Source organism: Pteronotus mesoamericanus, unplaced genomic scaffold (assembly GCF_021234165.1).
Source record: "Pteronotus mesoamericanus isolate MK-2021 breed Mesoamerican mustached bat unplaced genomic scaffold, CSHL_Meso_final contig_130, whole genome shotgun sequence".
In the NCBI taxonomy this organism is placed as follows: domain Eukaryota; kingdom Metazoa; phylum Chordata; class Mammalia; order Chiroptera; family Mormoopidae; genus Pteronotus; species Pteronotus mesoamericanus.
In genome coordinates this window covers 24,066,384-24,092,052 of record NW_026555060.1, presented here as the reverse complement: position 1 = coordinate 24,092,052, position 25,669 = coordinate 24,066,384, and the positions used below count along the sequence as shown (strand labels likewise).

The window sequence follows — 25,669 nt, the reverse complement described above, 5'->3', positions numbered from 1 at the left end:
AAGTGTACAACTCAATCACACCTCATCTACACACCGCATGGTACAATTCAGTGGCATAAAACACATTCACATTGTTGTACAACCATCATCACCATCCATCCACAGAGTTCCTTTCATCTTGCAAACCTGAAACTCTGTACCATCAAACACCAACTCCCAATTTCCCCACTCCCCTGCTCCTGGTAACCACCATCCAACTTCCTATCTCTATGAATTTGGCAATTTGAGGCACCTCATATACTCTGCTTCACTCCTCTGTCTCACACTCACCTTCCGTTCAGTGTGTCCAGAACTAGACTCTGTCGTCTTCCCACACTCACGTTCCTCCTTCCCACCTCCGTATCCTATCTTAGAGAGTAGCACCAGCATCCACCTAATTCCTGAAGCCCGAGTTAGCCCCACATCTCTCCAGTCCACATCCTCTCTCCATTTCTAACTGCCATTGTCACTGCCTTTGTCCAGGCTGGCATGATCTTTTTCTGAGATCACTGTATCAGCGTCCTAACTCATCTCCCTGCCTCCAGTCCCTTTCTAAAGATGCAAATCTGACCATATCGCTCTCTTGCTTAAACCCTCACTGGCTCTCCATTGCTTTTAGGATAAAGTCCAAATTCCCGAGATGACTAACAAGGCCCTTAATTATATCACCCCTATGTTACGTACCTACTTAGCCTCATCACTGATCATTGATTCTTTCCTTTACTGCACACCTTAAATTCCAGAGAGATGGAATTTCTTTTACGTTTCTGGTAATAGCCCTGCACACTCTCACCACAGAGAGCTTGTACCTGCAGTTCCTTCTTTCTGACACACTAACTATTCCCTCTTCCCCTTTACCCAGTTTACTTCTTTCTACTCATCCTTTAGGCCTCAGCTTACTAATGATCAAGACTCCTAATGTTTCTTGTACAATTGCTCTGGGATGGGCACTGCTCTGTGCTACTGCATATATTTAATTACTTAATCCCCTTTGCAGCTTTATAGAAAAATGGCCAGGCTATCATCATCTCCATTTTATAGAGAAGGAGAAATGCAGTAACATACCCAGAGTTACACGGCTACTGTGAAGCAGAACTCAGATGGAAACCTCAGCTGTTAGGTCCAGGCCCTTGTTCACAGCCCCTGGATCTGCCCTGCCTGCCAGCAGCTTAGATGTCACTTCCTTCAGGGTGCCTTTTCTCGTTGCTTAGATCTCCGTGCTTGTCCTCCTCTACCACTACAAATCTCTCCTTCCATACAACTTAACAAACTATTCATTGTGTCTCCATTGCCTGTTACAGTAGAATTGCTTGTGATCACGTACTGTAGTTGTTACACTCGTTGAAAATTCAATGAGGGCAAGGGGTACACCATAAATATTTTCAGTGAATGAATAAATGCATGAATGATGCCCTAAGAGCTATAAATGGATTAGAACAAGAGTGTTCCTGGAACAGAGGAGGAAAATAACGTAGAGATACCTAGAAAAACAGTTATTGTTTCTCTCACTCGGAGAGGAAATAAAGGTTAAAAAAAGAAAAAGGATGGGGGATCTGGGGAGAGAGAACTATGATTGATGTGGAAGAGCTATTTCTAGAGAACTGGAAAAAATGTTACACATAACTTTTAACCTTTAGATAAGCTAAAAATATTTATATAGAAACTAAATCCTTGAATCATATTCAGGGGATATGTGGACTATTTTTTAAAGCTTTTTCTGTGTTTTTTTCCTGTTTTCAGGATTGAGTTAATAATCTCAACACAAAATATCTCTGTACAATCAAAGTTGGTTATGAATTCTTAAACTTGAATAAGTGCTAAAGGTATCTGAGAATAGAGAATATTACAAGCTTTTTTAAAATATGTTCTGGTGAAGGAATAAAGCAAAAAAAAACAACCAACCAACCAAACAAAACCCTCTTAGACGTTACCAGAGGAAAGTGGGTATAAACGGTGACAGAAGGAGACTTGCTTTGGAATGGTGAACACACAATACGATGTACAGATGATATATTATAGAACTGTACCCCTGAAATCTGTGTACTTTTATTAACCAATGTTACCCTACTAAAATCAATTAAAAATATTTCTTAGTTCCATCAGGAGACTGATATGTTATTCATTCATGTTTAGACAAAGCACGCATTAAATGATGCCCCCCAATATTAGTGATTCACTCCGTTCTCATTACTTGGGACAGAGGTGCGATGGGTGCTATAGGAAGAGGACTACCAGGGCGATCAAGGAGAAGGATGGTACAGTCAGTGTTTGTCTATTTCACCCAAAGCTCCTCTTTAGGAAAGGGTGTGAGTTACTTGCGCCCAGTATCTCCCAGCCCCTCGTCTGTGCCAGCCCCTGTTCGGAGCCACTGGGAATAGAGCAGATACAAAACCTTCTTCCCCCTGATGCTTATTTTCTTAAAGCACGTGATGATCTACCTACAGGAGTTTTTTCCAAGATACCTGGGGTTGGTTTGGCTTTTCCTTCTTTTGGTTTTGAATCAGTTTTTCTAAATAAAGTGGAAAGGATGGCATGGAAGATGGTTTCTGAAATTTTTACTTAGAAATTCACATTAATTCCTTACATGAAATTTCAGTAGAGCTGAAGGATGGATAAATGGTCCTCATATTAAGAACCCTCTCTCATGGACCTCTCATGGAGCACAAATTCCCAAAAGGTTGCTCCTTTGTGAATGTTCTCATTTTTGTAATCTTATCTTTGGGAATGAGGGTTATAGGTGATAGATGCTTGGGAGGGATTGTAGGTTTTTTTGAGAAGTTTAATTTTTATTTTTCAATTTCAGTTTACTTTCGATATTATTTTATATTGGTTTCAGGTGTATCGCATAGTGCTCAGTTGTATAGCATATACTTTATGTAGTGTTCTCCTTGATATTTCCAGTACCCAACTGGCACCAAGCGGAGTTATTGCAGTATTATTGACTATATTTCCTATGCTGTACTTTACATCCCCATGACTATTTATTAAGCACCAATTTGTACTTTTTAACCCCTTCATCTCTTTCTCACAGGTGATATATTAGTAGCACTTAACAAGTTAGAGTGAAACAATGGGTGAATGTTGGTAGCTATCACCAAAGGCAGAGCAGGGCAATAGGGGCATTAGGTATGAAATACGGAAGTTACGTTTTGAAGTATGTTCTCTTGGGGTAGAGAACAAGGTGTGGATTTCTAGGCAGCTGAGAGTAGCATGAGGACCTGAGGTGGAGCTGTGAGCAGAGAACAGGAGCTCAAAAATAAACCTCCTTTTCTTCCCCCTGTTCCCTGGTGTAACCTTGAGACTTTCTCCAACATGTAGTTATAAGCACCTCCTCGAACTTGAGTTTTTGTATATTCTAATCGGAATAAGATGTAGGGGAAAGAAGGGAGACAGGAAGCGCTGGGTACACATGAAAGTGTTCTCTTTCCATCTCAAGTATTTAGAGGATTGCACTAAGTTTGATTCTGTAATCTCAAAATGGAACCATGATGTATAGAAATTTGTGTTCAAAGCAGTTCTCCTGCAAGTGGTCATTAAGCTATATGATCATTTATACACATTACTGTCATTTCATTTTTGCAAGGATAAATTTGTTCAGTCATGGTGAATTATCTGTGATCTTTGTGGCCCAAATTTAACACTAACATTAATGAAAATAATATCTAAAATATTTGTATAAATACCATAGGAAGCATTGTTTCTCAAGGAAGCACAATAAATGCGTTTACCGAGCTAACATGTTTCTTTCTAAAGTTCAGCTTCAACCTTTGTTTCAAGTTTTTCTTCTGAGTTGATGGTCACAAATTAATTCTTGGGCACACTTATTCACACAGGTGTTTGAAATCAAGACAAACTTCCCACCCACAGCATTGCTTTTGTGACAGGATGTAATTTATTCTGCCCCCTGAACTCCACCCCGGTGTTCTTTCCTGTTGCAGGGATTGCGACCACTGAGCTGTGAGTACAAGATGGAAAACGTAACCAGAATGGTGGTGTGTGACCTTGGGAACCCGATGGTGGCTGGCACAAATGTAAGGGAAAACCAGGAGCTCTTACTGGTTTCTGTCTAATTGAATTTTAAAGGGAACTAATGGAAAGCTCTCCAATTAGCACTCAGCAATTTAGCACATAGCGATTAAAACAAATTAGGCAGGAAATTACCAGGGTAGTGGGATTTAGCCTTATTAGCAACACAGAGTGGATAATATAAGATTAAAAACACAAAGAGATGAATACTTTTGTATGCCTTCTCCTTGGACATTACTCTTACATACCTTTTAATCACAACAGATTCTATAAATACTATTTTTTTACTATGGATTTTTTTTGTTGACTATTTTTTCCTTGAATTCACTAGAACTTTTTTCTTTAAATTAAAAAACAAATACAATTAAGTAAAGGATTTAAGGAGAACAATTAAAAATCGTAGCAAAGATGATTAAATTTTTATTCCCAATATACCTCCCATATGAATATTATTCACAGCATTTTCATATTAAAATATTATAATAATTCAGCTTTTGAATCAGCTTAACCACATATTACTTGAAGACCTGGTGTCTTACTTGAAGAATAATACAGAAAAATGTAGCAAGAAAAAGAAAGGGTTAATAATGATCTGTAATGCGCTTATAAAGGAATAAGGAGTTGGGTTTTTCCTTTTCCCCTCCTCCTCCTCCTCCTCCTCCCTCGGAGTCTCCCACTCTCCCTCGGAGTCTCCCACTCTCCCTCTTTCTCCTCCTCCTTCACCAGCACCTCCTGCTCCTCCTTCTTTCTTTGTTTCCAGATTTAAGCACATCCCATTCAGTATTACTTGTGGACAATAAATTTATTTTATGTAATTGCAGTGTAAGTATACACATAGGAGCTTCTTGTAATAAATATCACAGTAGAAATAACTATTTTTTGAAGTCCAAAAAAAATTCTGAAATCTGCAAATACTACATAATTGTTACATGAACTAAATATATATATTACTCTATTTTAAATTAGATATTTATGATTATCAATAAAATGGCTTATTTGAAAAAGTTCATGAAAATTTATCATTGAATAGGTTTTAATTAGAACAGTTTCCCAAATTATATTCCAAAGAGTGCTAATCCCTTGCGCTGGGCCTTTAAGGGCAAGTTCTGTGGTCACTGCTGCTGAGTATCACATCCTCTGGGACACTCGGGTGCACATTTGCATTTTAACTGAGAGTTGAGAAATGCTGCAGTAAATAAAGCTTTTAGCCCAGTGTTTCACACACTTATTTGAGCATTTGAAACTTTCAATCAATAAATGCCCATTCCCAAGTCATACTTTAGGATATTGTGCTAGAATAATAATTTTGCTTTTATACATTCTAAAAATACCCACAAAAACCCACTATGCCATTGATCCTGGATAGTTAAAAAAAAAAGGTACCAAGCTGTAGTCTAGTGAACCTATTTCTTGGTTTAGAAAAAGTAAATATTTAAATGAAAGTTAAACTTTTATAACACATTTTTATTAGCTAACATGTATTGATAGCCATCTGTGTTATAAATGCATTACTGGGTGCTTTTTGAATGTTATCATTTAATTTTCACAACAACCAACATCTCTGTGAGTCAGGTGTTTCTCCTACGTTACGAATGAGAAAAGTAAGACTCAGAGAAGTCAAATGACTGGCCTAGAGTCACACAGGTAATGAAGGACAGACCCAAGATTTGAACCAGGCCCGAATACATCCTGTCTGCAAAATTATGATTAGTACTTGGATGAAAACTAATGGATAACAGATGAGATATTTAAACCAAGCCATGAAAGATAGAATGGAAGTCTAAGCTGAGCTATTAGAACATTTTTCATTAGAATCCTTTTATGTAGAAGCTAATAAATCCTTTTGCTAGTTTTCAACAAAAATCCAACCACCTAATCTGATATGAAGAGTTCTCCCTAAGGCAAAAGAGAAATGAATTGACATGGTAGAAATGGTGTGCGCATATATAGATGACTGGGCACTTATTCCTTTTTCAGTATTAAAAGTGTCCAATCTAGACCAGAAATCATTTAAGCTCATCAATAACTAAGCATAATCATGGAATAAAAACTGGCCACCAGCATCATTCAAAGTGGAAGGTAAAAATGTGTTTATGTGAAACGATGTCCATCTGTTTTACCAGCAAGTAATCTTTAGAAGTCAAGGAAGTAAATTGTTTCTATTCATTTATCTTTGAGGTCTATAGTGGAAGAAACCTAATAGCTTTCTTATCTCACCCTTTAAGGCCCTTAAACACATCCAATTTTATTGCATTCTGTTTTGTTATAAAACATTTTGATTTATTTACTTCATTTTGTACTTTAAAAAGAATACTCTCAGTGGATTGCAGTAAAATTCTAAATGTAAAAGCAGTCCTAAATATTAAAAAGCCTTATAAAGCTCCAAGGATATCTATTCCCGTCCCAATATTTTTAAAAAAATAGTTTTCACGTGACTTTATGTTTTAATTTAACAAAACATTCAAGGCAGTATTCAGAATTGTGACTTCTGATTTACAAGTAGTAGTGTCATTTTCATAGAATAGCTATAGTAATATAAAATATTTATATGTCAATAAGATTTGTAAAAACTTGCCAAATCTTTAAAGCAGGAAAACAAGAAAATAGTGGTTCAACAAAGGCTCCTTAGAATCAATGCCCAGCGATCTGGTGTTTGGTTCTAGTTAAGATCACATGCATCTCTTCCTAGTATGCATTTGTCACGCCTTTGTATCTTCACCCCATGCTGAATTGTTCCGTAATAGAGACCAACAAGGTTAGGGAGGCGTCATCACAATATAGGAAGGCCCCCATCACTGGAAGTTTATAAACACTGACACGCTCTTTCTCGTCATCTTTTTGATGAGAAATACCAATTTTTATTGTCACCCCTTCTATATGTTTGATACTAGAGTCTGACAGTGTCAAGATGAAAATATACAAACCCCATTCAATAGGAAAATCAAAATTAGCAATATCATAGGTTAAGTGATAGGAGAGGAACAAAGAAGGAGAGAGGAAATAGAGAAAATTTCTGCCAGACCCGCCCTGTGGGATGAGAGGATGTGATGCAGGAAGTATCTCTTGTCCTGAGCTTTGAAGCATTAGCAGGAGTTCTCCAAGAACAAAAAACAGGGAAAGGCTTACAAGGTTTCCAAAGAAGAAAGAAGAGCATATGCAAAGGCCTGGAAATCTGACAGAAAGTTGCACGTTTGGAATAATAAAGGTATTCATCATAGCTGGGGCATAAGGATGCGTAGGCTTAATAATTGGACATACCTGGGCTTAAATCCCAGCTTTGCCATTTATCAGCTGATGCCTGAGGTCAGCCATGTTGAAATGGGAGAATACCTGTTTGGAGCAATGCAATAATGTGAATAAAGCACTGGTGGCTTTATACGAAGGCAGTGCCTGACCTGTAACATACTCAGTAAGGGCTAGTAAAATGATGATTTATGGTGAAAATTATAATTTATTATTAGTTCATAATATTACTGGTTCATGTTAACCTGAGTTTTTAACTACAAATTTGATTCTCACAGTGTAGTGACAGTGGATACAGATTTTGGAGCCAGAGGGATTTCATTTCCAACTCTGCGGTTTATATGCTCTGTACCTGCAGCAAATGACTTATCTCTCTACTCCTCAGATTGCTGCTTGATTGCAAAATGTCAACACTCATGTACCTACCTTTGAGAGTGCTGGTTGTGATTTCATGAGACAATGATGCATGTTAGGCTTAGTAGACTGCATTAAATGTCTTAGCTATTGTTTTTACTTCCACGTTTATATTATCATTGGATTTATTTTTCTCCGAGTTTTAAAAATATATTTCCAAATTATAAAAATAATAAGAGAGTTTTAAAACTTTTGAAAGTAACAGTGGAAAAAATAGCTCACATATCTATAACCTTAACTATAGTATTATTCTGGTATATTTTCTTACAATACACCCTCACTCCCATACAATAACTTCCATTGACAGACTTTTAAAACCATAGCTGAAACACAATACCCATACAACATTGTAACCTTTTTTCTTTATTGATCATCATTATATCAGAAGCATTTTCCACATCATTGCATAGACTTCATAGTCATAATTTCAATGCCTACATAAATGTCCATCATAAAGAAACATCACAGTCTTCTAAATCAGTCTCCTCGCATATATTTAGGTTGTTTTTCACTTGGCACACAAGGAAGGTGTCAGGAGAAGAGCTGGTGTGGGCTGAAACAAAGAGAGGAAACCAAATTGTATAGGGACTGGAAGCATTGGGGCCCTAGAGTCTCAGCCGCACGACTTCCTCTAGGCTCCCAGCAGTCCAGGGTGGAGGCAGAAGCAGGAACAGCAGTTGGGGGTGGAGCAATGCAGGATGACTTTAAAATATTTTTATGCCATGTATAAGTTGCCTCCCATGTAATAACATGGTATCTTGTGTGTGTGTGTGTGGTTTTTTTTTTATTTTAGTATTCTCTGGGCCTCCGATTTGCAGTTCCACGTCTTGAGAAAACAAACATGAGCATTAACTTCGATCTCCAAATTAGAAGGTTAGACCTTTAAATGCCTAACACTCAATATTAAAGAGATCTGTAGTGAAACAAATGCTACTTGTCCAGCCGCACCTTAAAAGTCCATCTGAAATCAGAACCCAGACTTTGACAGCCCATTTTTCCTTTGTTTTTCTCAGTTATTACAGTTTTTTTATTTTTCAGTATTTTTGGTTCTGAAAAAGACTTGCATTCCATAGGCCAAGTTATAAGAATAGAATTTTGTTCTGGGCACCTTCCCACCCCCTTCACCTCCATGACCCCTCATTCCGCTGCCCAAGCCTTCTACACCCCCACCCCCTCTACATCCCCACAGGGCTCTCTGTTAGGGATCAACTAATCCCTAAGAACAAAATTTCTGCAAAAAGCATAGATAGTGCATTAGAAATCTTGAAATCTTCCAACTTTTCAAGAATGAATGAGCCTCTGATGTTTTAATGTGAGCACCAAGGCAAGACGCAGGTAAGATCACATACAGGGTGGGGCAGAGTAGGTTTATATCTGGGAATACCTGAAACACAGAGTTTATTTTTGAATTATTGTTTATTAATTTTTTATTATTTTTCTATATAGACAACTGTAAATTTACTTTTGCCCCACCCTGTATTCGAAGGGCAAGGTCTTCTCTGGAACTATAAACTGAGTCATATATATATATATAGCCGCCCCCCTTTTCTAAGACTGATCCTTTTCAGAGATTCAGGTATGACTTTATCCTTTCATTACCTATTCCGCTTGCTTCTTCATGGCCAAAAATCACATTTCCTGAGTAGGAAGACCTGTAGAAAGCTGCCCGTGAGGCCCAGGGAGTCCCAACTCTGGACTGCAACCCACTATCCAGTGATAGAATCAATTAAATGACCTTCTAGAGTCATAATAAAAGAAAAGGCAATTGATAGAATATAATACATAGAGTCATATTCATGAAATATCTCTTTCAGATAAATGTAATATATAGTAAGACATCCTGAGAGATGTATATCTTATTTTGTAGTCTTCAATTTTAAATGTTTGACAGTGCTGCTGTGGACAGCACACACAGGCCTTCCACAATTGTTTATAACTTGCCCAGCATGTGCTAAGATGGAGGTGACTCTGAAGTCAGTATCTAAAACTTGTTTTCAAATACTAGTGTGCAGTGTACCTTCTGTGCAAGAAGGTGTCATTGGAGTGTGATGACTTCTCTTATAAAAAATTATTTCGCAATAAGTAGCTATTTTAATAGCTACTTAATTAGAAGTTTAGAATAAAAAGAGATATAAACTCCATTAGAATGTAGATTTCAAAAATCTGCAACTTATGTCACAAACCGTATCTCCCAAACTTTGTGCTGCCTTTTTAGGGAGAAAGGTTTTCTAACTTATTTTTGGTATCTTTTTCTGACCTTAATTAGGGCTTATTGAATTTAACTTAAATATTTTCCGCTGAATCTTAGAGACTTTAAAAAAAATTTACATAAATTAGTGATGTATGTAGATGGACTAAATTCTTCTGTAATATCCCTTCGTTGTAACAAAAGCTTATTAAGTGGCTTTTTTTTCTATCTACATAAATGTATATTTCCCAAGAGATTTAATTAGTCACAAATACTTTCATTTGGGTAATTGGTTAATATTTGTAAGTTTTCAGGAAAAGAGAGAGAGAGAAAGAGATAAAGAAAGAGAGAAAGAGAGAGAAAGAAAGAGAAAGAAAAAGAAAGAAAGAAAAGAAAGAAAGAAAGAATGAAAAAGAAAGAAAGAGAAGGAAGAGAGGGAGGGAAAGAAAAAGAAAGCAGGGAAGAAAGAAAGAAAAGAAAGGGAGAACTCCATAGTGAAGGGCCACCATCACTCCAGGCAGTAGGCCAAAGTTTCTATTTCTGACATCATTGTCTGTGACACTGATCCTATAGTGGCGTGTAGCTTTGTGTCACTTGGGGAGAGATACCTTTTTCATAAAATATGCAGCTTTTATTTTGAAGAAAGTCTGTTATGAAGGTGCAAAGCAATTTTCTTGATGTCTCCTCCTTACCTTTGACTGCAGTTGCATATAACAGAATAGATGCAATTTGCAGGTCACTCAAGGAGCAGAGGATACTAAATAAGGTTCTCTACCTTCCCCAGATCTATCCTCTTGATTATTGCTGAAATAATGAATTTGGCAATGAAGTGCTGAATATAATAGAAAGTAGAAATAGTCACATTCTTCACATTCCCCTTCATCTAGAAGAATGGGCCGTGATTATATCATCCTTATATGCTATAAAATTTGTGACTCTTTTAACATTATCTTGAAAAAACATAAGAATGTAGACACGCAGAAAGCACTGGAGAGCCTACACAAAGCACCAAATTCCAAAAACACACATTATAGAAATAAAAAGTGTTTGAGAATACTTTTAATACTCAAATACTAAAGCATTTGAGAAGTGAGCATTTATCTGCATGCCTTTCTGGCAGACTCCAAAGATGTAAATAAGTATTTAATGGATGGTTTGAGTCCAGTTTAAATGTGTTTAAACCAAAAATAAACTAAACCAAATGCCCTGAAGTCCAAAGCTTTTGACCATATTGACCACCGTTACCCACATTTAATGCTCTTTGCCACAAATATAGAACCCAAAAGAAAACTGGGCTTTATAAATTAATAAACTTAAAATATTTCGTGTTACCAAATGTTTGCATTAAATGGTGTCTGCATGCCCTGGCTCCGTGTGCTGTGTAAACATTTCCCTCCCTGTGCAGAGCGGGCCTCTGAGAGAGTTCCCATGTACAAAACACATCTTTGTGGTCATCGTTGCAGTTGCTCCCTCAGTAAAGGCGAAATGAACATTATATTGGCTTTGCTGCTGTTCCAAAGACTACAGAAAGCATAAAGGGACTACTAGAAAGTAGGAAATAGAAAACAGTAAAGAAAAAGAAAATTGCTTTGGAGTAAAAAGTAAAAAACGTTTATTTTTGGTGCATGACATAGGGTATAGTCACAGAGAGGAAATTCATCTTCCTTGTGTAGAACTAGCACTGACAGTATACATAGCTGAGCATCCACAGCAAAGATGAATTGCTTATTTGATTATAGCAGTGGTATTAGTGAGGGAGATTTCCTTCCAAGGTAGAGGTCAAAGAAGCATCTAAATTACATATCAAGCCTAGGTATCTTTCTCAACGGGAGGTTTTGTCAACATCACTGGTTGCAGTACCAAATGTCATGGCAAGCGTGTGTGACAGAAGATGATTTTGATTAGCCAGTCAGGTCTGGCCTCCAAGTCTGCCTTTGCTTTTGTTACATTTCTAAACCACCTCTGTAAGCTACACATTGGTCTCCTGTCCCAAAAGGATTTCAGGGCTTAACATCTATTTATATTTTCAGGGTGTTGCGAATAATGAAAATCATGTTATTTGAACCTCTTAGAAACAAAATGCAATAGAATTATGGGATAACTTAAATGACACTCCCCACCCCCCACCCCATAATTCTAATTTCCACTGCCACAAAGCAGTAATGAACTAGAAAATAGAACAAAGTCTGGTTAATCCATGGAACAATTAGACTTAAATTTCCCAATTAAAGAGTTCCCCATAATAGATTTGGAACCACAAAGTCTGCAACAAGCGGAGTTACTTAATGGCTTTTTAGTGGTTAGTAATTCAGAATCCTGCCTTTAAAAAAAAAAGAAAGAAAACTTTTTGGTTGACTGATTCTCCCCAGATGTGACACTAGTAAAATGGCCTAGAAACTGGGGTTCAAACTTTGGTGAACAAGTCCCTCTAGGCTCATCACAAACTTAGCAGTGATGCCCCATTACAGGAAATGAGTCTGACATTTGCCTGTTTATATCTTTTATGTGTGTTTGTAGCTTAAGTTGCCTTATCAGTATATACAATCAAATAGGACTTTTCAAAAGCAATGTGGGAACAATTCTGTCTCCTCCTCCTTTGAAAGCAGACTTTTATCCTGTCTTTTCCAGCTCCCACATTTGGACACCTTCAAAAGCTAACCAGAACATAGCCCATTGCTATCGTCACAGTGTTAGAGCCTGTCCATTGAATCTGTGCGGGATTTGATGAGAAGAGGAGAGGGTTTTCTCTTCCTATTGAGCCCTGAATATAAACATGATCTGTTATAAGTGGTGGTGTGGTCATGCCCCACTTTGCGAGAAGCTGCATAGTCCTTTGGGATATTAGGATGACTTTGATGAAAGCACAGAAGGACAATAAATGGCAGCGGTTTGCATCCAAAGCTCAGCTACTGGGTCAAGCCTTTCATGAGACATGTTTCATTTTCCTTACAGCATTAGCTGCTTAACACGTGCATTTTTTAAAGTTAAACTTCATATCTAATTATATTTGCCTGAGAAAAAGAAACAGAAAACTTAAAAACGGTTTTGCCATCATGCAAATAAATATTAAACATTTACCTTCCATCTTCATTCTTGATGCACATGGTAAACATCCATGTCATCTGCTCATTGCCAATGAGCAAACTGCCCAACTTTCTGTGACCCCACTTCTTCTTGCCATTGGCCATGCTTCTACTCACCCTGCCTCCACCCCCGTCAGCCAGTGAGCAGGCATTAAAACATCTTTTACTATTACTTAAGAAATAAACCACAAGAAGATAAATTTGCTGCCCAAACAATGTACGGTATGATGCATTCCAGAGCCAAATGCAAAGGCTTTTTCCATTATGTGCTGCTCTTGGGTTATTCTTGCCAGTCCTCCTCTTTACGAGCATGGAAAATAAGGAGTTGACTGTGCTGTCCTTTTTCGTTTGATGGACAAGGAATGTGATGCTCAAAGAAATGAAGGAATGTATCCAAGGTAGATGCTGGAAAATGAACTCAGCTCACTGCGTTTTTGGTGTAGCCATTGAGACAAAAAAATGTCAGCTTTTCTAGATATCTGTTGTGCTTCCTGATAAGGTGTCTCCTCATGGAAAGGTACAGTCACTACTTCTGTTTATTGTGGACCTTAGCATTTCCAGTTATAAATGGTTATGATTTTTTAGAACAGATATGCCATTGTTTTCTGAATGATCATGTTGTTCATGTGATATACAGAATGTTTTTATGATCATATATTATAGTGATACATCTGAGAAAATATATCTAAATCATATGTCATTGTGTTTTAGTTCCAACAGGGACAACCCAGACAGTAATTTTGTGAGCCTGCAAATCAACATCACTGCTGTAGCTCAAGTAGAAATAAGAGGGTAAGTAATAAACAAAGCACTGTAGTAGTTATGCTACATATGATAATAGATTTCTATATGTGAAAGTAATGATAAGATAACAGTAAAAACCACATGGAATTTTCCTAACACATTCGAGATCACAGTTCACTTTGGTTATAAATTTTCATTCTTTTCTACCCATCATTAGTCTTCCATTGCAAAGTAGAGTAAACTCGGTCTGGTAATTAAGTTTAAGGATATAAAAACAAGGGCTCACTTTATTCCTCAAACTGACAGTTCAGTAATCAAACTATAAAAGTAAGTGATAAGAAGACAGATGAAATAGACAACCGTGTGACTGCCTGAAAGTCTTACTTCTCAAATAATTATTTTGGCATAATGAAAATTCAGCTTTACCATATCACATCTTGAGCTTAAGAAATGGCTAACTCCTAGATGTGGGGGTTGATGGGATCTACATTTTATCTTTTCATTCTGTCCTGTTCTTTAAAGAAGGTGCCAAAAAGCAATTAATTGAGAGACAGGAGGAAAAGTGGTCAAGTAAAAGGCTTAGAATAACTACCATCTGGGAAATTCATGCCTGGAGGAAAAAAAAGTCAGAAATGGACTGCATATAGTTCTTGTCTTGCACAAGTGTGGACTTAATTTTACTTCTTGTTTCTCCAGAACAATCAAGAACTTGGCTAAAAATGTCAACTGGTCTTCTGGGCTGACTTGTCACTGGGGCTTCAGCAATCCCAGCTCCCTTTTCCTTTTCCACAGTTCTTGAGTGGTTCCCATTCCTCCATAATGGCAACTACAGATTTCTCTGCTCAGAGGCGGTCACGGTGTATTTTCTTACTGCTGCCCCCCACCTCCCCAGCTGCACTCAAGGAAGGGGGTGAATACCTGCTCTCCTGGCACCTAGTGAATTAGAGAATAATAATAATAATGCCTAACATTTGTGGAGACTTTCATGTGCTGCCTCACTGTGTTAGGACATCTTAATAAGTACACGTTCTTGCTGTACAAGTGAGGGAGTTGGGGCACACGCAGTTAAAGGCTGCACAGCTGGGAAGTGGGGGCGAGAATATAAATACAGACAGCCTGTCTCCAGGTGCATGTTTAAATTTTTATTATTTATTGATATTTTTTTGAGATAGAGAGACATTGTTTGTTGTTCCACTTAGTTATGCGTTCGTTGGTTGATTTTTGTACCTGCCCTGACTGGGGATTGAACCTGCAACCTTGGTGTATTGGGATGATGCTCTAACCAACTGTACTACCCTGGCCAAGACTCCAGGTGCATGTTTATAAATGATTAGCAATACAACCTATGAGATACAATTTTTTGAACCTTATTGACACAAAATCTCATTTTATGTATGCTTCTGCGGGTTTTTAAAATACAAATGAACATTTTTCACATTCACCCACTTTAGTCCATGTGCCTATATAGTTCATTCATGTTAACTGCAGAAGAGTATAACATTGTAAAACCACACCATAACTTATCCATTCTACTCTTGATGAATATTTGGGACTTTCCTGTACATATCTCCTGAGACACATGTGGGTGACTAGCAGAATGGTATATACTCAGATGTGGAATTTCAGGATCAGAGAGTATACACTATTTAACTTTACTAAGTAATACTGAGCTGTTTTTCAAAATAGTTATATCAAATTACAATCCCACAAGAAATGGATAAAAGTTGCCATCACTCCACACTATTCATGAACTCTTAAAACGGTCCAGTTTTAAATTTTGGGCCAGTCTTATGGATAAGAAGTAGTACCTAACTGAAAGCTTCCTTTACAGTTCCCTGATTTTAAATAAGGCTTAGCAGCTTTTTCACATGTTTTTGTTTTCCTTCTATTTCTATTATTCAGGGAAATTTCTGTTCATTTTTTTTCACATATTTATGCTGAGGTTTAACTTTTTCTTATTAGGTCCTTTTATATTCTAGAGCTTAGACACTATTTCTTTATCAGTTACATGTATTGCAAAATATCATTTCATAATCTATGGGGGTTTTTTTTAGGTCAGGTATATTGTGGTATAAATTACATAAAGTAAAACTCCCCCATTTTAAGTGTCCAATTTGAAGAGTTGTGATATCGCAAGAACATTCCATATAAAATAGTTCCAATTCCCCAGGTATTCAGTAGTTCCTTCATGTACTTTTGTAGTCAGCCCCTCCTCCAACTACAGGCTGTGGCAACCTTGATCTATTTGCTGTGCCTATAGTTTTGTCTTTTCCAGAAAATCATATAAATACACAATGTAGCCTTTTGAGTCTGGCTTCTTTCACTTAGCATAATGCATTTGAAAAACTTCTATGTTCTTACATGTGTCAGTCATTTGTCTCTTTTTATTACAAAATATTCCAGTGCATGGGTATCATGAATTGTTCAGTGATTTGTGAGTTGGTGAATATTTGTATTATTTCTAATTTGGAGCTATTAATAATATACGTGCTATAGGCATTCATATACAGGTCTTTATTAGTACGTTGTTTTTACAAATGGACTTACTGAGTGGTATAGGAAGTGTATGTTTAACTTTATAAGAAACTGGAAAACTGTTTCTCCAAGTGGCTGCACCATTTCCATTTTGTATTCCCACCAGCAAAGTACAGGAATTCCCGTTGTGCTGCATCCTTGCCAGGATGTGTCTAAGGTTTGTTTCTTTGTTTTCAACCATTCTAGTAAATGTGTAGAAATAGCTCAATGAAGTTTCAGTTAGCATTTTCTAATGTTCAATGACATTGAGCATCTTTTCACTGCCTATTTGCCATCAGTTTCTCTTTTTGCAGTGAAATGTCTCCTTACATTTTTACTCATATTATTGGGTTGTTTGTCTTATTTTCAAGTTGTAGAAGTTTCTTATATATTCTGAATAATAAATTATTTATCAGATAAAGGTCCTTGAAAGATTTTCTCCCAGTTTGTGGCTTGGCTTGTTATTTTCTTAACACTGATATCCAAAGAACAGAAGTTTTCAATTTTGATGAAATCTAACTTTTAAATATTTTATAGTCTGTGCTCTTTTTGTCCTTTCTAAAAACATCTTTGCCTTATCCAAAGTCACAGGATTGTCTCCTGTGTTTTCTTCTGTAAGTTTTATAGTTTTACATATTGGTCTATGAGTCATTTTAATTTTTATATTGGATATGAGGTAAGCGACAAGGTTCACTTTTGCATGCGAAAATCCAGTGGTTGCTGGGCTATTTGTTAAAGGGCCATCCTTTCCCCCTTTAATTACTTGACACTTTTGTTGAAAATTAGTTGTCCATCTGTGTCGGTCTGTTTCTGGACTCCCTATTCTGTTCCACTGAGCTACATGTCTAGTAAGTCCTGAAATGCAGTAGTCTATCTTGAGTCTATCTGGGTAAACTCCCTAGTTCTAGTCGCTTCTTGTTTGTTGATTTTCTAGAATTTCCTACAAAATTATCATGTTATCTGTGATTAAAGCCAGTTTTATTTCTTTCTTTCTAATCTGTGGGAAAGTTTAGCCAACTACAAAGTTATAGGGGGAACAGTCCCCACAAGAGATCACCCTCACTTCTGACACCAACCTAAATCTACCCTCAGGTTCAATAGTTCATTTAGAAGGACTCACAGAACTCACTGAAAGCTTTATACTCATGGCACAATTTATTACAGGAAAAAAAAAGAGATTAAGATTACTCAAGGGCAGAAGTGCGTAAGTCAGAGTCCAGGGAAGTACCAACACAGGGCTTCATTGTTTTCTTTTGTACAGCTGTGTTATTTTTCTCGGTATCGATGTGTAACAGTACGCATGGAGTATGGTCAACCAGGAAAGCTCACCTGAGTCTCTGTGTTCAGTTTTTCAAAGGGCTCCATTACATAGGCATGATTGATTAAATGACCGCTTAATTGATCTCAGTCTCCAGGATGACTGCTATGATTTGACCAGACCTCCCATCCTAACTCACACTGTTGGTCCTTTTGGTGTGGGCAACCCCTACTCTAAATCACATTGTTAGAGTATCTATTGTGACACAAGCTTCCCCCACCCCCCACCAGCAAAGATACTCCGTCCTCTCCAGCATAAAACGTTGAGAGTTTAGAGGTTCCCTCTCAGACCCTGAGTCCAAAGGCCAGACCTCTTCTGGAGCAAGGTTAAACTGTTTACTACACAGTTAATGCCTTTTATTGCTTTTTCTTCCCTTATCGAGTAGAGTAGGACCGCCACTACAAGATTGAATCCATGTGGTAAAGGGAGACATCCCTCCCACCTTGGCTGGTATAGCTCAGTTGGTTGGAGCATGGTCCTGAAACCAAAGGGTTGCAGGTTTAATTCTGGTCAGGACACATACCTAGGTTTGCTCCCCGGTCAGGATGCGATCGGGCGGGTATCCCCAATCCCAGAGTGTCTGGGAGGCAACCAATCAATTCTTCTCTCTTGCATCCATGTTTCTCTCTCTTCCTTTCTCTCTAAAAAAAGCAATAAAGAACATGTCCTTGGGTGAGGATAAAAAACATTTTTTAAATAAAAATAAAAATAAAGGAGACGTCCTTTCCCTGTCCTTAGATTCTGCCTTGATCTTAAGAGAAAAATATTCAGTCTGTTACCATTGAGTCCGATGTTAGCTGCAGGGGTTTTGTAGATGCCTTTATCAAGTTGAGGCTATCCCTTTTTTTTCTAGTTTTCTTGAGAATTTCTAACATGAATGTGTGTGTATTCATTTTTGTCAAATGTGTTTTCTGTATCTAGAAAGATAATTAAAATGGTTTTCCCTTTGTTTGTTCAATAAAGTGGTGATTTGATTAATTGTCATTTCTGAACTTTAAGACATTTTAGATTATTTTAGAAATTATTTCTTTAAATTTATTTTTCAGTTATAATTGACATACAATATTATATTAGTTTCAAGTGTACAACATAATGACTAGACATTTATATAACTTATGAAGTAATCACTCCAGTAAGTCTAGTACCCACCTGGCAGTATACACAGTTATTACAATATTATTGACTGCATTCCCAGTGCTGTACTTCCCCATGGCTATTTTTATAACTGGAAATTTATACTTCTTAATCCCTTTCACCTTTTTCTCCCAGCCTCCTAACCCCTTTCCATCTGGGGACCATCAGTTTGTTCTCTGTTTTGTTTGTTCATTTTGTTTTATAGGTTGTATACATATGTGAAATCATACAATAGTTGTCTTTTTCTGTATCACTTATTTCACTTAGCATGGCAAGCTTCCACTCATTTTTATAGCTGAATAATATTATATACAATATATTATATGTAAAGCATCTTTACAGATTCATTTATCAATATTTACCTAGGTTGCTTCCATATCTTGGCTCTTGTAAATAATGCTGCAGTGAATATAGGGCTGCATATACCTTTTCAAATTAGTGGGGGGTTTTTCCTTCAGGTAAGTACCCAGAAGTAGAATTGCACAGTCAAATGATTGTTCTATTTTTAACTTTCTAGTTTCATATCACTATGGTCAAAAAAGACGCTTGATATTATTTCAATCTTCTAAATTCATTGAAACTCATTTTGTGAACTAACATGTGGTCTGTCCTGGAAAATGTTACATGTGCACTTGAAAATATTATTCTGCTGTTTTGAGTAAAATATTCTGTAAATATCTATTAAATCCATCTGGTATAATATGTCAGTGAAGACCAATGTTTCCTTGATTTACTGTCTGAATAATTGATGTAAGTGAGATGTTAAAGTCCCCGACTATTGTTGTATAACTGTCAATCTCTCCCTTTATGTCTGTCAATGTTTGCTTTATGTATTTAGGTCATCCTACATTGGGTGTGTAGATGTTCACAAGAGTTGTATCCTCTTATTGGATTGATCCCTTTATCATTATGTAATGTCCTTCTTTGTTTCTTGTAGCAGTCTTTGTTTTAAAGTCTCTTGTCTAATACAAGTATTGATATCTCATCTTTCTTTTTGTTTCAATTCGCATGAAATATCTTTTTTAATGCCTTTGCTTTTAGATTGTATGTGTCTTTCCATCTGAAGTGAATCTCTTGTGAGTGGAATAAGCACTGGTTTTTCTCTATTGATTCAGCCACCCTATGTCTCTTGATTGGTTCATTTGGTCCATTTATATTTAAAGTAATTGTTGGTAGATATGTACTTACTGCCATTTTATTAATAGTTTTCTGTAGTTCTTTTCTGTTCCTTTCTTCCCCTCATGCTCTCTTCTACTGTGCATTGATGACTTTCTTTAGTGATATGTTTGGATTCCTTATTCTTTATATTTTGTGTATCCAGCATAGGCTTTTGGTTACCATGAGATTCATATATAACAACAGCAGCCTATTTTTAATTGATAGTTGCTTAAGTTCAAAACACTTTCTAAAAGCACTGCAGTTTTTATTCTCTCCCCCACATTTATGTTTTTGACATACTCTACTGTGTGTGTGTGTTTGAATTTTAAACCAAACTTCCTGGGAAAGAGGCAGACTTAGTCATGATGATTATCCTCTTTACATATTTGGGACTCAACTTAAAATTTTTGTCAGTACTCTGGCTGATGTGGCTGAGAGGATTAAATGCCGGCCTGCAAACCAAACAGTCGCAGGTTCAATTCCCAGTCTAGGGCACATACCGAGGTTGCAGGCCAGGCCCCCAGTTGGGGGGCATGCAAGAGGCAATCTGCACATTGATGTTTCTCTCCCTCCCTTCTCCTTCCCTTCCCCTCTCTAAAAACACAAAAATAAAATCTTATAAAACAATTTTGTCAGTGCCTTTGGGATATGTTTTCATGAGAAATACAGGTCCATAGTTTTCTTTTCTTACAATGTCTGCCTCTGATTTGGGTATCAGGGAGATGCCAGTTCTTTAACATGAGTGAGAAGTATTTCTCCATCTGCTCTATTTTCTGAAAGAGTTTGTGTAGAATTGGTATTACTTCTTTCTTAAATATTTGATAAAATTCACCAGTGAAGCCATCTGAGTCTGCAGTATTTGGGGTTTTGTTGTTGTTGTTGTTGTTATGTTTGTAGGAAGAGTTTTTAACAATTCAATTTCATTCTTTGATATAAAGCTATTCATAGTCTCTGTTTTTACTTGAGTAAGCTTTGATAGTCTGTCTTTCAAGAAATTTGTCTATTTTATCTAAGTTGTTACATGTTTTGGTATGAAGTGGTTTGTAATAGTCTCTTATTTTCCTATTAATGTCTGTTGGACTCCTAATGATGTCCCCTAATCATTCCCAAAATTGGCGATTTGTATCTTCTACCTTCCCCGTGCCACACCCGCGCCCCCGCCGCCGATCAGTCTGGCTAGCGTTTAGTGACCTTTTCAAAGAATTAGGATTTTTTGTTGTTGTTGTTCATTAATTTTTCTTTTTTAAAAAATCTTTTTAGTATTTTTTGCTTCTGTTTTTGTTTTCTATTCCATTGGAATGCTTACACACATTTTGTGCTGTAAATCATCCTCTAACAACTGCTTTAGTGGCATGCTAAAACGTTGATATGTTGGGTTTTCATTGTAATTCACTTCAAAATACATTCTGATTTCTTTGTGATTCTTCTCTTTAACTTATGAGTTAACTCATGAAAAGTAACCTGTTTGATTTATAGATACTTAGAGCTAATCTATTTTATTTTTGTGCATTTCTAGTTTCATTCCCCTATCCCTCTCTTGATAAGAAAGTTTTCTAAAAATCAGAGAAGAAAACACAAGCATTATTATTTACTATCTTTTAAAAAAATTGCAACTAGTATAAATTTTGTCTCCTTCAAATTTAGCTTATCTTTGTTTTGCTAATCAAAAATAAGTTGAAACTGTTTAATTCAAAAATAAAGTTTACATTGAGAACTGCTTTTATTGCATAAGATATAACTCAGTCTGAAGCAGCTAAGGGATTAATATAACTGTATTCTCACATATTCATTTTATGAGATTAATATTTTTTAAGGTATATCTGTCATCACTCATTGCACTAATGTTTTTAAGCAAAAAAGTGGGAAATTTTCTATTCATTTTGCCAATAATCAAAACAGAAAATTAAAATTGGCTTTCTTATGTGGGTGCAATTATTCTAATTGCATTAATGTTCGATAATGGATCATATTTTTTTTCTCTAAGATAGTGTCAAAGTTTTTTTTTAGGTGTTTTACAAATAGAACTCTTTCCTCTAAATACTCACCAAAAAACATTAGCTCCAATGTTTATTTCTCAACAAATAGCTGCTGTGTTAGAAATCTTCTAGGTTTAGTCTTCAAGAAAATCTAACTTTCTTTCTGGCCAATCATCTTTATTCTACTGTATGTTATCATGCACTATCTCTTACAGTTCTTTTAAAAAATTTACCATTGTGTTTGTAATTTTAAAAATAATTTCAAATGGATTTATTTCTTTGGGGAAAAATACTGAGAAGTGTTTCATTTGTTTCAAAGACAGCTAATGTTAGCACTGTCTTTAAGTAGATTTACATGTCATTTGTTGGTGCAAAGGAGTAACTTAGCATAGGTATATAAGAAGAAAACTTGGTCACAAGAAGCAGTACCACATATATTGAGATATTGAAGAATAATACAATTTTATCTTTTATAAAATAATCAGAATTGAATGGGCTTGCCTTAAGAGAGCCTATAATCATGAAAAACCATCATCTGAATAGATACTGTCTACAGCAGGTAGAGCCACCATTATTCCCTAAGTGGTAGTCTGCTATTTTGGACTAATTGTGTTAAAAACAGGGTTATGAAAATAGGGTTCATGCCATACTACTACATAATCAGATCTGATCTTCCTAATAGCATGTAGACTTCAACTTATCAAAAACCTAATTCATTGCTTTCCCTCAAAGCCCTTCCTAATGTCCAGTGTTAACACTGAGTATCCCTCATCTTATTACTTGAGGTTCTTTGTGGAGTAATGCTGTATCCTCCATCTTAGACTATGAGGGCTATTCAGTAAGGGTTGTTAGATTATTGCACTGGATGTCCATCCTACGCTGATTAGCTAATGATATTCTATCTCCCTTCCTTCTAAAAAAAATAACAATTTTGAAAACAGTGAACAATGCTTCACTTATTTAGTTGGGGTCTTTAGAGAGCCATTCTTTGCCATGGTTTCCCCAACTTTGAAAAGGTCTTCAGAGGGTAGATACATGACTTTTGTAAGTAATACTTTTGAATGATTTTGTGATAGGTTTCTTTATAGATTTTTATTTTGTTTTGTTACATAAATGGGCCAGAAAGTTTCTTTAAGTTGTGTTTACTAAAACCACTGCATCTTACTGGCCCCTGCAGAACACTGTCTATTGGAAATAGTGGATGGTACTTGAGTAAACCTGAGCTATGGCTTCACCTGTAACAAAGCACCTACTTCTCTGGATATCAGTTTTTATTTCATTTATAAAATGAGTGATCTTGAACACAATGTCTCCACAATACCGGCCCAGATCTAAATTTATCATTCTAAGGTCTTAGAAAATTTATGACCAGTCCTGTAGGACAGATGATCATAAGAAAAAAAATGAAAAAAAAGTTTTCCTAGATCTCCACAACGGATATAGGCATGATAGAATCAACTCTCTGTTGTTGCCAAGCTAAGAAGCTAAGAGCAAAGTAAAGCTTTGGGTGGAGAGGCCATTAAGACCCATGGGAATGGAGGCTCGGGCTCTCTGGGCTTCCCTCTGATGGCAGAAACCGCTCCTGTTCCGGACTCTCCTCTTTACCAAGTTCCCTATGTTTGATCTAAACAAGATTTAATGAAATTAAGTAGGTAAGATTAGTAGGCGTAACAACAAACCACTCTAAGAGTAGAGAATGTTGAGGTATCTGCCCAGCAAGACAATGCAGCTCCTAGAAGACAATGCAGCCAACTTAATTTTGACCAAAAGCATTTGAGATGTTTTCCAATTATTTGTTGTGTACAACCCAAAAAGTTTATCATGATTTTCCAAGTGAGCAAACAGAGGCACACAGACATTAGATTATTTGCCCTTGGGTCAGAATTTAACCCAATAAAGTTTACTTTCTTCTTTAGAAAGAGAGTACCAGAAGGAGGAAGAAGTTAACATTTGAAGTTGCTGGAGGCTGTGTGAATTACTGGATACTTTTAAAGGGCATTTAAGACATTTAATTGCCAAAAGAGAAGATGTTGAATTTACTTCTAGCTGCAAGTCTGTTAAAGACATATTTTAGTTAAAAATTACTAGAAAACACTGCAGGATTTTTGAGAATTATCCTTTCTGAGGTTGTATAAAATAACCATTTCATTTATAAATCAGCTTTTAATATGGAATAATGCCATATACTGTATTTCATTCATCCAATGCTCGCTATCTAGGTGTAAGTTGCAGGTGAAAATACCTAGTTGTCAAGTTAATATCCTATTTACATTATAAGATTTAATTCTCTCTCTCATGCTCATTAGTTATCTATAAAACAAGTCCAGAACACAAACAGGCCTTATTTTGTTTTGTTCAGACATATGGCCAAATTAATGGGAACCCAAAGAAATCTAAGAAGGAGGAATATACAGGTGGCCATTTTCTACTATCAAGTATTTAACTGTAAACTATATTTCTTCACAGTTGGACATTTAACACACCATACAGAATTCTAGATTTTTATTCAAACAGAAAAGTCCTATTTCTTGATATGGCTTAAAGCAGGGATTGTATGTCTTGTACACATGCGTGTGCACGCACATACACACACTTACACAGGATCTAATATATATAAATATATATTTTTATATGTATATGCTAAATTGTGCATCTCAACCAACTCAAGAACGCACTCTGCTCTGCCCCTAGTGGCCAAGAGATGACATAGGCAGTCTCTGAGCTGGATATCGTAAGAGCCTATTGTGGATGTTTCAGACCCTTCACTATTCCCATAGTTATTTTGCTGAATATCACTTTTCAATACTGTTTTCATTGTAGGCAATATCTACTCAGGTAAATTGAGAGCCACTTCTACCAGCTGCTGTTGTACTGTACACTAATGAAACATTCTGTACACATCCCGTCATCAGCAGTTAATGTAACATTGCATGTTTCAGAGTCTCCCACCCTCCGCAGATTGTTCTGCCCATTCATAACTGGGAACCAGAAGAGGAGCCCCGCAGAGAGGAGGGAGTTGGACCGTTGGTGGAACATATTTATGAGGTAGATATTGTCTCTGTTGAAGTTGTGTTAGGGGTTTATTCTTACACTCTTTACTAAAAATGTTTCATAGCTTTTTGAAAGACACCACCAGCACAACCCTGGCAGGGTGGCTCAATTGTTTGGATCATCACCCCATACACCAAAAGGTTGTGGGTTTGACCCCCGTTGGGGCATATATGGGGCAATTGATGTTCCTCTCTCACATGATGTCTCTCTCTCTTTCCCCCCACCTTCTTCTGTATCTCAAATCAGTAAGCATATCCTTGGGAGATGATTTTTAAAAAATTTTTTCAATAAAGACACCAAGGACCAGGCTGGTATGGCTCAGTGGGTTGAGCACCAGCCTCCAAACTGAAAGGTCGCCAGTTCGATTCCCAGTCAGGGCCTATGCCTGGGTTGTTGGCGTGTGAGAGGCAACTGGTCGATATTTCTCTGCACATTGATGCTTCTCTCCCCCTTCCTCCCTCCCTTTTCCTCTCTCTAAAAATAAATAAAATCTTTAAAATAAAATAAAATAAAAGATACCAAGCATCTGAGCTTCATATACTGCCTAGACATGTCCTGTCATGCTATCATATTGCAATGGGCGGTGGTGGGATGTCCTGTTAAGTAACCACTGTACGGTAACTTGCTTTTCAGTGTGAGAGCCATTATAGAGTAAGAAACATTTTATCTTATTACTGTGCTTCTTTTTTCAATGTTGTTTATTTCCTCTCTTTTCAATGTTTGGACAACCTAAGCATAAAAATGACTAGCTCCCTAGACTTTATCTCACTTATTCTTATACTTTCAGATATCGTTAAAACCCACCCTCCTCTTAAACTCAGGTCACCAACCAGAAGGTACC

At 36.7% G+C, this 25,669-nt stretch overlaps 1 protein-coding gene across 1 annotated transcript in view; it reads left to right on the top strand.

Moving 5' to 3' along the window:
* The window catches only part of ITGA8 (integrin subunit alpha 8), a 165,699-nt gene that overhangs the window by 106,074 nt on the left and 33,956 nt on the right, over positions 1-25,669 (top strand). The window contains exons 21-24 of the mRNA XM_054593425.1: positions 3,918-4,010; positions 8,456-8,535; positions 13,645-13,725; positions 24,717-24,822. Coding sequence (XP_054449400.1) covers positions 3,918-4,010; positions 8,456-8,535; positions 13,645-13,725; positions 24,717-24,822 — 360 coding nt within the window. The remainder of the gene's footprint in view (positions 1-3,917; positions 4,011-8,455; positions 8,536-13,644; positions 13,726-24,716; positions 24,823-25,669) is intronic.